Source organism: Polypterus senegalus, chromosome 3 (assembly GCF_016835505.1).
Source record: "Polypterus senegalus isolate Bchr_013 chromosome 3, ASM1683550v1, whole genome shotgun sequence".
NCBI lineage: Eukaryota > Metazoa > Chordata > Cladistia > Polypteriformes > Polypteridae > Polypterus > Polypterus senegalus.
Window position 1 is genome coordinate 183,269,198 of NC_053156.1, and position 13,955 is coordinate 183,283,152.

Consider the following 13,955-nt stretch of genomic DNA (forward strand, 5'->3'; position numbering starts at 1 on the left):
TTTATTTACAACCTTCTTCCTCCTTTATTTTCCCAGAGCTCTTTCCTGTCGGTGTACCAGTGGATTTTGTTACTATCACAGGAGTTTCCTGTTTGACTTCAGCTCCCCAGGGCGAGATGGCATGAAGAGAAAGTAGCTCTTGAACTGCCTTGCCAGAAGTTTTTACTTCAGACAAAAACTCCTCAACAACCACACGAACATTGGCTGCCTTTACTTCTTCCATCTTCTTGGACAACTTCTGTACTTCCTCTGTTAAAATCAAACATGTTATATTTTTAAACTCATCTCAGCATAAAATAAGCAGATACAAGGGGATATGTTATTTCATACAGTGTTTGGCAATGCTCTAATGTAAACGTAAGTAAAAAAATGCAGTAATTCTTAAATTTACTTTTAACTTTCTGCGGTGGGCTGGTGCCCTGCCTGGGATTTGTTCCTGCCTTGCGCCCTGTGTTGTCTGGGATTGGCTCTAGCGGACCCCCATGACCCTGTGTTAGGATTTAGCGGGTTGGACAATGACTGACTGACTTTTGACTTTTATTTCATTGAAGACAGTATGACCCCAACATATTTAATGTTCTGTCTGGTCAAATTCATTTCTTTTGTTAATATACATTTATTCCTGCATGTCAGTCCTGCAACACATTCCAAAAAAAGTTTGGACAGTAAAGCATTCATCACTTTGCAAAGTCACCATTCCTTCTCACAACACATAAAAAAATGGCACTAAGGAAACCAAGTGATGAAGTGTTTCAGATGTTTTGTTCCATGCTTCCTGCAAACAAGTTTTAAGGAGTGCAACAACATGGGGTCGTCATTGTAGTTTTCATTTCAAAATTCTCCACATTCTCTATTGGGAACAGGTCAGGACTGCAGGCAGGCCAGTCCGGTACCTGTACCCTCATCTTCTACAGCCATACCTTTGTAATTTGTGCAGAATGTGGGTTTGCATTGTCTTGCTGAAAAATACATGGATGTGCCTGGAAAAGATATCATCTTGAAGGCAGCATGTGTTATATGTACTTTTCTGCATTAATGCTGCCATCACAGAATTATAACTTACCTTTTCCAAGGGCACTGACACAAGTCCATACAATGACAGACCCTGGGTTTTGGACTTGTTAATATTAACTTCTGGATGGTCCTTTTTGTCTTTGGTCTGGATAACATTTCCATTTTTTCCAAAAAATATCTGGAATACTGATTCATCTGACCACAATACAGGTTTCCACTGTGTGATGGTCCATCCTCGATGCTTCCTAGCCCAGAGAAGTTAATCACACTTCTGGACATAGTTAACATAAGCCTTCTTTTTTGCACAGTAAAGTTTTAAGTGGGTTCTTGGGTTCATACCGTTTGCAATGAAAGTCAAAAGTTAACAAAAATAAAAGTCAAAGTTAATTTAAGAATCACTGCTTTTTTAAATATTTGCATTTTCCATAACATCCCAACATTTTCTGATTTGGGGTTGTAGATTGAAGCAATCCTTTGCCTTAACTGTGAATCTCTTACATCTCTTTTGAGATATGCAACAGTTCTTTTGTTAGACAAGTCTGCATGATACTATACAGAAGAATTTCACACTTTTGTTATATTTGTAATAATCAAAATGACTTAAAAAGATGTTTCAAAATAAACATACAAGTACAAGCTGAGAACTTACACAAAATAACTACTTAGGGCTCAAAATGTATTTATACGTATTGTGGCGGGCAGCCGGAACTCTTATCCGGCCAGGTCGCCCAGAGTGTGGAAGGACCTGGGGTCAGAGTATTTTAAAGACAGTTTCTCCCCTGGACAGACAGAGTGCAGCTCCTTTTGTTTCCAACAAGGTTAGGGGGGTGCATGGACATTTCCAGGGCTTTATTTGGCCATACTTCCACTACACCAGGAAGTGTGGCCGGAAGAAGCTCGTTGGGCACCTGGTATCCTGTTGTGTGTGGCAAATTGGTGTCCTGCTTGTCTGTGTACAGGGTGGCTTCACAATATGTATCATGCCATGTACTGCAGTCTTATGGTAGAATGATGGCATGTAGCATAAACCTCTTCGTAAAGTGCTTTGTTACAATGAAAACTTTCAAAGAATAATAAACTAAAAAATGTAGATAAATTAACACTGTTTAATTTCACACACAATTTTCTGCTTACTCTTTGTACTAATACAGATTGTGGCTTTGTTGGCTGAGCCAGTTAACTTTCCTCCAAGCTCCTCAATTACAGCTTTAATCTCTTCTTTGTTCTTCACCAGTTTGCCAATACAAATGACCATCATATTAGTTAGAGGTTTGTCTATATATATAAAAAAAAAAAAAAAGATATTAAAACATTTTAAACCCAATATCTAATTCAAACTAAAGTATTTAATCTCTTTATCATCTGGCTAAAATACTACCTGAAAACATTAAAATAACAAAAACAAGACGCCTCAGCTATTTAACATTTTAAAACATAAATGTCACCTTGAATTTAAAAAAAAAAATCTATCGAATCTCAGGGTGAAAAAAGCTTAAGTGAAGATGCTTTTGTGTCTGTTAATCACCATTTAAGGTCATGAAAACTGACATTGAAGAGGTCCTGGAAAACTACTTGACAACTTCTTAAATGTAGGAAATATGTTACCTAAGCTGTTCTCAAGAAAAGGTTAGGAAATGTTGAACTCATCTGGGGATATAACTGGGAGGTGAAAGGAGTACTTGAAGAAAATTCCAAATCTGATAGATACATCCTCAGAGGGGCACATTGGTAGTACGTGGCTTAAACTGCTGCAGAGATTTAAAAGTTCAATAGTGGCAAGGGCACAGCAGTGAATGAAGCCTTACTAGAAATGCTAAAAGCACTGGATATTTTAAGGGCATTTTAGCTAACAAGCACCTTCAGTATAGTCTGGAACGGACTGTCCCAATAGGGTCAGACTGTAATGGTGGTCCCCATTTTTTAAAAGTGGGCCAAGGAGTTGTGTGTTCCAATGTTTTTCTAGTTTTAAAATTTAAAGTTTTACATTTATTTAGTTTTCTGCCATTTCGTAATTTCAGTTTTCATTCTTTTTTGTTTTTACTTTTATTTTTTCAGCAATTAATATTCTTAGTTTTTGTCCCACCAAAAATGTCCACACAAACACAGTTTTACAAGTGCATTAAAGCAGGAAAAAAAGCCATGAACAGATATCACAATTTTTGTAAAATTACTGTACATGTAGAGATACAAAAATAGAAGTTACAATCGCACCAGTTATAAGGAACAATGAATAAGAGTGGATTTTGTTATCAGTTTTACAGTCAAGTGCTGGACGACATCATCAATTTAATAGGTATTCATATACTGTTCATTTCAGATCTAACAATCCCAGCCTGACTTCCGGCACTGCAAAGTAAAAGGGGCAAGACCGAGTCATCTCTTCAGAGGTGCAAACTCTTTCAAGTCTTTTTCAGTTTTCATTTTATTATGATATATTAAGAATGCAGTCTGCAATGAATCAGACAGTTTTAGTATTTTACCACTGATGAGCCCTAAGTTAAGCACTGCAATTTTAGACAAAGACAATTCCCAGCACACATATGCAACACCACTGTTTATTTCAATACAGCAGATTTGGTACATAACTCTTGTTTAAATAAACTGTGAACAGGATGACATACTTCAGAATTAAAATATTTTACTCCAGTCTAAATACTGACTGAATTTAAAGCAGGGAGTGGCGATTTGATCTTGACAAATCCTCCATTGCTCTAATTTCCTATTTAGCTGTAGCTTACAAAGTAAGGTGAGGCCTATTTTAATTTAAGAATCTTTTCATTCAAATTTATCGACTGAATTTGCTGACAACGGCCCATCTGTGGCCAATAAAATCCAGTCATTGACAAGTGATTAAGCTTTAGTATTCACTCTCAATTATAGATGGGAAAACTGACTGATGGATGACATGACCAATTAAATCCACAGATTCAGATATGAAAATTAATGCTTGTTCCTAACCAAATTTTCAGTATGACTGCATGGTCTTAAACAACATTTGATAAATATACTAGCAACTGCATACTCACATGTATATTAGGCACAAAGACAAGTTTGGTGAAAACAAACATTAAAATTACAAACTTTTTTTTAAGGTTTGTTTATATTTTCTCATTTTCATTTAGTTCTAGTTTACAGACATTTGGTCATTTTTATTTTTGTTTTACTTAATGAAAAAGAGGATGATGGCAAAATTGGATGCTATCATGAAAAATCTTCTCCATGAGGCACTCTCTTGGAGGACATTTAGCCACAGGCTCATTTCACCATGGTGTGCTATGAAGCACTTCTGGGGGTCTTTTCTGCTCACTGCTATCAGCCAATTCAATGCTTCCACCTAATATACTAGTTAATTTAATTTTTATTTGCGTCTGAATTTCCACATGAGTTTAATAAAGTTTATCTAATCTAATCCTACACAAATTAAGTTTGTCAGAAAGTAAATGAATGCTTCAGCAGTCTGTACTTATCTGACTAAATAAAACACTGCCCAGAAAAGCTTTTAAAGAAAAACAGTTGTTCAGAATCATCTCATATTTTTTTCTAGCAGTGTACATGGACGAACATAGGCCATTAGACTGCACAGTTACAATTTATCCCTTATTATAGCTCTAATCCAATAGTCATACATTGGTCAATCAATTAAATGTTTGTAGTCCTGATAACCTGTTTCAAACAATTATTTAGCATATAATTGATTCAATATAAAATGCAAGCTTCACATTTTTAAAAGAAAAAAAAAAGTCCCATGGAACGAAAAATATTTTTGAGTTGCGTATCTTTCTATATATATAGCTTCTCTTACTAATATCACAGTCAGCTTTCAGTCTAAAATATTTAAGTGAGTTAGAGCTGATGAGAAAGATTTGAGTACTGATGAGCTATGTTAGGAAGTTTCTAAACGAATTGATCGAGGAAATTTGTACACTTCTAACACAGTCCGAGTCTCTCAAGCTTCACTATTGCCTTTTCCATGGAGGACACACATTCAGGAATGATTTTCATGCAGACACGGATGTATTTATAATAGTAATTAGATAGGTGTACGTAGATGATAAAAATTGTTGGAAAAGTACAGAATCTTGGAAGGTGCCACAAGACAGAAGCTGTGGGGGCCTGGATTTGCCATTAAGAACTGCTTTCTTTGGTGGCCTTTAAATAGCATTCTTATAGTATAACGAACTACGTAACAGTTACTGACAAAAACGTATGACAGTGTTGACTTACTGCAAACGTCTATAATTACAGGGTGTGATGGCTGAAAATTACAAGCCTTACACTCATAAGCTTTGTTGTCAATAATGTGAATATAATGCAAAGGGATTTAGCACTATGGCAAAAATAAGAGACATACTGTATCTTATTATTCGCTTAAGACAGAAAAACTACATTTCTCTACAGTGTGCGATTTCACAGATTATGCTACAACTTGTTAATACTGACTATAAGGGCTATATTGCAACTATATTGTGTCAGACAACTATGATCAAAAAACATTATTTGCATGAGGGCAAATGTTCCCCATTGCATAGCTTTAGGCTCCATCTATTAGTTAGAAGAAATCATTGTAATAAAGTTAAAAAACTAAACAGCTACATTTTGTTATTCATCAAAATATAATGAATATTTGAGTGGTTTTAGCTGTACAACATATTATGGGCCAAATTGTATTATATGTATATGCTGAAAGAAATCTAAATGTAGTATAACTAAGTAAGCATACAGTTTATATAACAAATACCACTTACCACTTGGAACAGTTTCCTCTTTTATACTGGAAGCATTAGATTCAGTTGTTTTAGGATGACACTGTGGAGGTACAGGGGCGAACAATCTGTCTTGAGGTTTAAATTTAAACTTCTTTAAAAAGACAACTTCATGGAATTCCTGTTTCAGTATGGCAGCAAAAATACAAATTAACAATACACATAAACCAATAATAGCTAGCCAGAACCAAACATAATGTACACTAAAAGTTTATTCATTAGTACAATCTAAATTGTACTTTTTTTTTTTTTATTACAAAAACCGTACAGTAATGAGAACAAGCCATTTAGCACAACAGGCCAAACCATCCTATTTATCTAAATTGCCCAGAATATCATCAAGGCAAGTTTTGAAGGTCCCTGAAGTCCTACTCTCCACAACACTATCTGTGGTGTCTCTGGTTCTTTGTTTGAGGAAAAATTTCTAATGTATGTGCAAAATCTGTCCTTACATTTCCAACTGTGTCAAAGTGTTCAGGTTGCATACTTTATTTTGAAATAACAACTGGGATCTACTCTATTTCTTCTTCTCATAATGTAAACGCTTCAGTCTTATCCCCGCATCTTAATCTCTGTTTGCTTAAAATTAAAAGGTTTAGCACCTTCAATCTATCCTCACAGCTCATTGTCACAGAATCAGCCTAGCAGTTTTTCTCTGGATAGTCTCTAGTGCTGCTATTACTTTTTTGTAATATAAAGTGGCCTAAACTCCCTAACCTATGCCTCCCCAACACATTGGTACCCTTCTGTTTAAATGTAACCTATCATGGTGGAATAGGTCCCATCTGTTTTAGGAGGAGTCCCAAAACAAATTAAAAACAAACATGCCCCTCAATCCTACACCAATATTTGAGCCACGTGTTAAACCTTCTCTCTTCTCAATCACACCTGGCACAGACAGAACTTCACAGAAAGGTATCTTGTTAGTTCTGCTCCTCAGCTTGGCATCTAACACTTTAAGTATGGATTGCAAAACTAACAGCCTTTTCTCTGCTTTGGAAGAGCCTATCCATCCTTCCAGGTGTGTTCTATACATTTCCACTCAGAAGACAAAATACTGTACAAGATTCTTGGTCATTGGAGCAAATCTGCTTCTCAATCCCCCTAATGACTGAGTGCCATACTCTCACTGGCTCTCTCTTTCAGGGGAGAGGTTATGAGGTGACCACTTATTTTCACCTTTCTGATCTGGATCTCCTGCACCACTTTGGAGATGCACATCATTTCCCTAAAGGACATCTGGGCAAGATTTGCCAGTTCTTTACTACAAATCATGCCAAACGCATCCTGCTAGAGTTCACTGACTGAGTTCCAGATGCATATGTAAGATTCCTGGAAGCATGTATCGTCAAAGTAAGCGTCCAAATAGTCTATTTTCATACAGAGATTGCACTGTAATGGCCTCACGATTAATATCTGTTTAGATGACAATTAAGCCCTTTAAAAATTGAATATAATTTATTTATGAATTTAACAAACTACAGTACCTGTTAAAAATTACTGGCCCTCTCCAATTGCCTTTACTGATTGTTTAAGGTGGCCCTCTCTAAGCCCCTGTAATAACCATTGAAGGTGCTCTTACTATTAAATAATTTCCGATGCATTTGAAAATATTTGTATTTCTTCACCCCCTCCTTTTCTCAGCACAACATAACTATAAATACTATGACTATTTAAATGTCCTTTTTAAATGTGTGTTCTTTACTCCTACCTCCTAGTATCAATATTTGCCAACTTACACTTAATTTATCAGAATTAAGTAGTAATGTTTTATATCTTTTGTTACAGTGAAAATTATTTACTTAAATTTACTTTTACAGGTAGTTCAAAAAATAATAATTAATGGAAAAAAACTGAAAAATATCTACCTGACATATTTGCAGTAACCAAAAATGATGTTCTGAGAGCAAATGCTATATATTAATTGAGCTTCTCACAAAGACAAAATGCAGAAGAACTTGCTACATTCGACCAACAGGGATGATGTCAGCTCTATATGAATACACTTTATATGTCAGAAGAAAAAAACCTTTTACTATGCTCTTGCATAAATGTGACTTCTTTTAACATACCATGCTTTTCTAACATAATACAACGTTTATTGCACAAGTTTATTTTGTGCTTGTCATTATCAATTTTAATTTTTTACTTAGCTGCCATAGTTTATCACTGCAACAATATCAGTTGTGAAAAATTTTAATTAAAAGAAAATTACTATGAAAGCAGAAACAACAGTAGAATGACTTTGTTTGAGAAGTCTGATGAAATCTTAATGTGTTTACATTTAAGTCTAGGTGGCACCCAACAACATTAGAAGCAATATACACCACTTTCAATAACTGCTTCTTTCCTCCTACAGAGAGTTTGCCCATGCAGGATGGAGAATATAAAAACATTTTCAATAATGGAGCTGCAGAAAATGGCCATTATACAAGTCACAGAATGAAGTTTATTTCTGTGCATTATCAAACAAAAGACTTATATAGAATTAAGGTTTTTGGAATACGATATCCATCCAAATCATTACAGGTGAGTGGTACAAAGGTAGAAATTTGTTAATCAGCAGAAATTCTTGCATACTATTTTTTAGAACAGTTGAACACATCAGAAAACCGCCTGTGTCACTTGTCATCCTCACATAGCACATTATATTTACAACTGTGGAGAATATCCACTCAGCTTTAACTTGCAATAAATTAAATTAACATTATCACATGCAATTAAGCAGCATACAGATATAGCATACACATGTGTCTTCAAACTGAGAGTGTGCTTCTGTCAAAGATTAAATTTATATAAACACACATGTATTGCAGAAAATGCATGAAATAATAATAATTGTAGACAGCGGAATTGGATGGCAGTTGGGTTCCAACTACCTTTGTTTTATTAATGTTAAAATTAGTCTTTTACATTGCTACTGTAGCAACTCAACCTATGAGAGAACAGGCAGGTGAAACTCCTCAGGGGAAGGTGAAACTCTGAAGAGAAAGAAGGATGGTGGAGCTATGTGCACTGAAGGAGCTTAAAAGAAGGTGCAATGAACAGTGCAGAAGGGTGGACAGTCTGACTCAGACCCAGCATAGGGGGGAAAGATAAGGCTTGTGAGGATTGAGAAAAAGGAAAAGGCAGTATTCTCGAAGGCTAACCAGATGGAGCTGATCAGGTCCTCTGTTAAAGGGACAAAGGTCTTTCAAAGATTATAAACAGCTGCCGGTGTCTGTGTGTCAGTACTTCTGTGGTGCACCTCGGGTTGTTACACTTTATTTGGTATGCTGTATGACATGATGTCACAACAACTACATTTTTTTCTCATCAAAGCTTAAAAATATTGATTTTTGAAGGTGTCTGTTTAAACTCACGAGTGGTTATTATTTTTTTAATGTGCTTTCTACCAAATGCTCATTTTATAAACTTTAAACACATGTGAGCACCCAAAAATAATACAAATCCAGTAATAGTTATCTTATACTACCAGAAGAAAATACATTTGTGGTTTGATTCAATACATGCATGCAGACACTTTCCACAGTGTATGTTAATAATAAGGTTAACCATTAATTAACCATTAAGCAACGTAAGCTTATGCTTACATTAATTACCAAGGGAAAGGCTGCACCACAGAGCTTTTGCAAAAATTGGAGAAAGCTTTAAGTATAAAAAAAAAGTTAGAAGTAAGCAACAACTAAGGTTTATTTTTACATCCTTTGATCCATATACAGTGGAACCTCGGTTCACGAACATCTCGGAACACGTACAAAAAGTTTGCCAAACTTTTGCATCTGTTCACGACCACAGACTCAGTATACGAACAAGCCAGTTTCCCTTTCAGTTTGTAAGCGCCGATTATTTCCGCACGTGTTCAGTCTCTCCCTGTGCATTCCTTGTGCAGAGAGAGAGAGAGAGAGACACACACGCGAGAGAGAGAGACACAGACAGACAGACAAGACATCCACACACAGACAGACACACACACAGACAGACAGACACAGACGTGCGCGAGACACACACAGACGAGAGAGAGAGAGCTGGACGCATAAGGCCGAAAAGGCAGTTAAAGAATGCACCAGGCTCGATTTTAAAGAGACAGATCCGAACATTGTTTTAACCTCGTATTTAATGAAGACTTTTTTCTATTGGATTTTAACCTCCACTTCACTTCTGTTTACAGCGATTGGTTCGTAGTGTGCATTGTTGCAATGTTACTTTTCTTGGTGATTTATTAAATTACGGATTTTTAAAAAATTTTTTTCCCCTGCTTAAAACTCATTAAAAAAAGTGGTTTTATAGCGAGCGTTTCGTAGCACTATAGTGCAAACTCTTACATTGTTAGTTTTCTCTGTTGTTCAAGGTTTTCTCAGTGTTATTCAATGTTTTTACATTTAGTTTACTATTACGCTGTGCATTCTATGGTATAATTAACTATATTTGTGCTTAAAAATCTTTAAAAAATATATATTTACATACAGTTTGTACGGTCTGGAACGGATTAATTGTATTTACATACAATCCTATGGGGGAAATTACTTCGGTTCACAACCAAATCAGTTTACAATCAGAGTTTTGGAATGAATTATGGTTGTGAACCGAGGTTCCACTGTATATTGAAATGCAATACATCTGCAAGGTTAGAAAGTAATGGAAAGAAAGAGGTTTTGCTGGGTACAAATAAAATTTCTTCACAAGAAAATCTTAAAAAAAAATAAAAAAAATAAAATAATCCACCAACATTAATTTCTGTAGAAACAAGATATTGATAATTGAAAGTTATATAATTTTCCCTTAAGTATATAAATATGTTTTAAAAGCCAATATTAAAGTCTAGTTAGACTTGCTTGTTTTTGTTCAATTGGAAATCAGAGTGGGAAGTTGGAAGAATAGCTGTTTAAGACTTCTTATTGTCAATCTTGTATATGGCATAGTCAACACTGTACACATTTTCCAAGATTTTGAGTTATAAAAGGCATATGCAATATATTTTATCTTTTGCTCAGTTATTTCATTATGTTGCAACTCACAGAAATTTTAGACTTCAGTTTTTTTTTTTTTTTTAAATAGTTTTTATGAAAAGAAACATCAACTATCCACTATTAACCTATGAAATTAGTCCAAAAGAACCACAAACACTGGATTCATTCTTAAAAGGATATTCACAGAGAATATAATGTAATTGATACCAAAACCATGATAATTTATCATTATATTGTGATAAATTTTAGGCCATACTGCCCACATATATATATATATATATATATATATATATATATATATATATATATATATATATATATATATATATATATATATATATATATATATATATATATATATATATATAAATTTCAAACCCTCATATCATGAGCATGGATGCTGGGGTCAATTGTACAAAGCACTGGGCAGAACAACATTATCTAACACATTTGAGAGGAATAAATTTGAGAGGAAATATTATACAGGATAACTAGGCACACCAAACAAGATTAAACAGCAAAATACTACAATTACACATACACACGAGACCTTCTGCATAAAATTCTTGGGGTTGAAACTTACAGGATTTCCTGAATATTTTAAAGGGCAAAATACAGTGTATTTAATATTTAAGACAAAAAACAAACCTTGGGAATAATCCATTCTTTGCGATTAGGAATCTGTGTTTTAAAAACACATTTTGTCCATGCAGTTATGTTTCCAGAACAATAATACCCATCACTTTTAAAGACCAGTTGACCTTGACACTGTTCACAAGGTTGCAGGGCACCAAATGCCATGCCATCAGAAACTCTGTCCAAGATCTGTTAAAAACAATTGTTAACTGTTAGAATGTCACATATGAACTTTCATAAACAAACTGAAATATTCTTGACAATAACATGTTGTATTCTTTGAATTTGTGTAATGGCATTAATTTGAAAAGAAAAAAAAAACAAAAACATGAAAACCTTTAAAGACAGAAGACCATACCATTTTCGTAGCCTGCTGAATGCTGGGCACTGTCATGGAGCACTGGAGCCTATTCCAACAAGCACAGGGCACAAGGCCAGAAGACAAAGTGAACAAACACATGCACTCTATGGCCAATTTAGCATCATTAATCACTCTAACCAGTGTGGTTTTTGACTTGGGGAGAAAACCAGAGCACCAGTAGGAAACGCACACAGACAAAGGAAAAACATCTAAACACCACACCAGGATGCACACACACACACATATATGTACACATAATAATGTGTATAGTATGGTATTGTATGCAATTGTGTTCAGCTCTGATGGGAGAGTGTCCAACATGTGGGGAGAAAAACCACATGACCGTGAAATCTCTGGCAATCAGCAGCTACCCTCTAAAACACACGTAGATCTGATCTCACTCTCCTAAACATCAAGCTTTACTCCTTAACAATCTGTAGATGATATTGTCTGTTGAACAAACAAGTATCTCTAGCGAAGCGGAAGCAAAGTATGCTACAACGCGTAGTAAGAGGTAGACTGACTCAAACAGAGGCTGACATATGAGTGAGGAGAGCCCTGCCCCATCTCTCAGATTCGTGCAAATAAATCAGTACCGCAAGCAAACTATGATACTTAGCGTGATGAGAGAAGTCGCAAAATGAACCTGGATGTTCAAGCATATTAAAGAAAAAAAAAGAAAACAATCTATATCTGTTATGTATACAAATATATTCACACTAGCAAAATACCCGCGCTTCGCAGCGGTGAAATACTGTCTGAATATTTTTATTAATAAAAAAGTAAACATTTTTAGACTGAACGAAAATATGTCAAAAATTAATTGTTAAGGATCTCTCTGTATACCACGTTGTCAGTTCGCCCCTCTGGTTGTAATATGACTAAGCTGTGTGCTGAGCTCACTCTTGAGCATGCAACATACAGTTGGCCATGTGAAAAGCAATCCCGCCTCAAATAAATGCCAACCTTTTGTAGTGTTTCTCCCTGAGACTTATTAATTGTCATTGCGAAGCAGAGCCTTACTGGAAATTGAACGCGTTTGAATTAAAATGGGAGATTAGATGGTATAACGGGATGAGAAATAAAAACTGTGTCACTGAGGCACTGCCAGTAAATATAGTTGCTTCAATTAGGTTGTTTTATAGGAGATGTGACCTGAAGTCTTGTGCCGTTACAAAGTTTCGGTTGTTATAAGTTTCTGCTTCCTTGGCGAAGGTCGTAAACGAAAGAAGACACCGCAGTGACACACAGAAGAGAACCCGTGGATTAAATAAAACCTACACAATAACTGTAACAATCGTAACAAATGAACAATAAAATAGAAGAGAACCCGTGAATTAAATAAAAAGGTTGCTTCGTTGGTGAAGCAAGGAAAAGCACTTTCTTATATGTCGCTCGTTTTAAAACAGTGCAGAAGCTATGAGAAAGCTGCTTCCTTGGCAAGCTCGTAAACGAAAGAAGACACCGCAGTGAACACAGAAGAGAACCCGTGGATTAAATAAAACCTACACAATAACTATAAAAATCGTAATAAATGAACAATGAAACAGCGGAGAACCCGTGGATTAAATAAAAAGGACTTTCTTATATATCGTTCGTTTATAAAACAGTGCAGAAGCTCTGAAAAGCTGCTTCCTTCGCAAAGTAAGGAAACGACTGAAGAGACGGCGGTGACGCGGTAAGTGTTCGGCAAGGCAGCTGAAGCCCTGCATTATGGGATCTGTAGTTTATTGTGTTACCAGTGCTTCATATCCCGGGCCATTAATAACAATAATACAGTATATAAAATGATCTCGGGGCGGATATAATTACACGCCGGGCGGATGTTGCGCGGGCCTTGAGTTTGACACATATGGAGTAAATAGAACTTGAAAAGATGTATTTTTTCGTACATCGAGCCAGCGTGCTATTGTGGTTTTGCTTGCATGCCTCAATAAGTCATCCTCCCTCGCTCTTACTTTTTACCGTTCATCTAATGAATACACTGAGTATGGCTTTACCAAAACAATCATTGATGGCGAATAAAGTATCCATTATTCGAGTATGTAGAGCGGGATATATATATATATATATATATATATATATATACCCGCGTATCGCAGCGGAGAAGTAGTGTGTTTAAAAAGCTAGAAAAAGAAAAGGGAACATTTTAAAAATAACGTAACATGACTGTCAATATACAGTATTTGTTTTGTGAGTGTTACTGAGTGT

The 13,955-nt window shown here is 35.5% G+C and overlaps 1 protein-coding gene across 1 annotated transcript in view; it reads right to left on the reverse strand.

Moving 5' to 3' along the window:
- Window positions 1-13,955, reverse strand: part of parp1 (poly (ADP-ribose) polymerase 1) — a 210,423-nt gene that overhangs the window by 73,931 nt on the left and 122,537 nt on the right. Inside the window, exons 7-10 of the mRNA XM_039748295.1 lie at window positions 11,396-11,572; window positions 5,760-5,898; window positions 2,149-2,289; window positions 13-249 (exon numbers count right to left, since the gene is read on the reverse strand). Of these exons, the coding sequence (XP_039604229.1) occupies window positions 13-249; window positions 2,149-2,289; window positions 5,760-5,898; window positions 11,396-11,572 (694 nt within the window). The remainder of the gene's footprint in view (window positions 1-12; window positions 250-2,148; window positions 2,290-5,759; window positions 5,899-11,395; window positions 11,573-13,955) is intronic.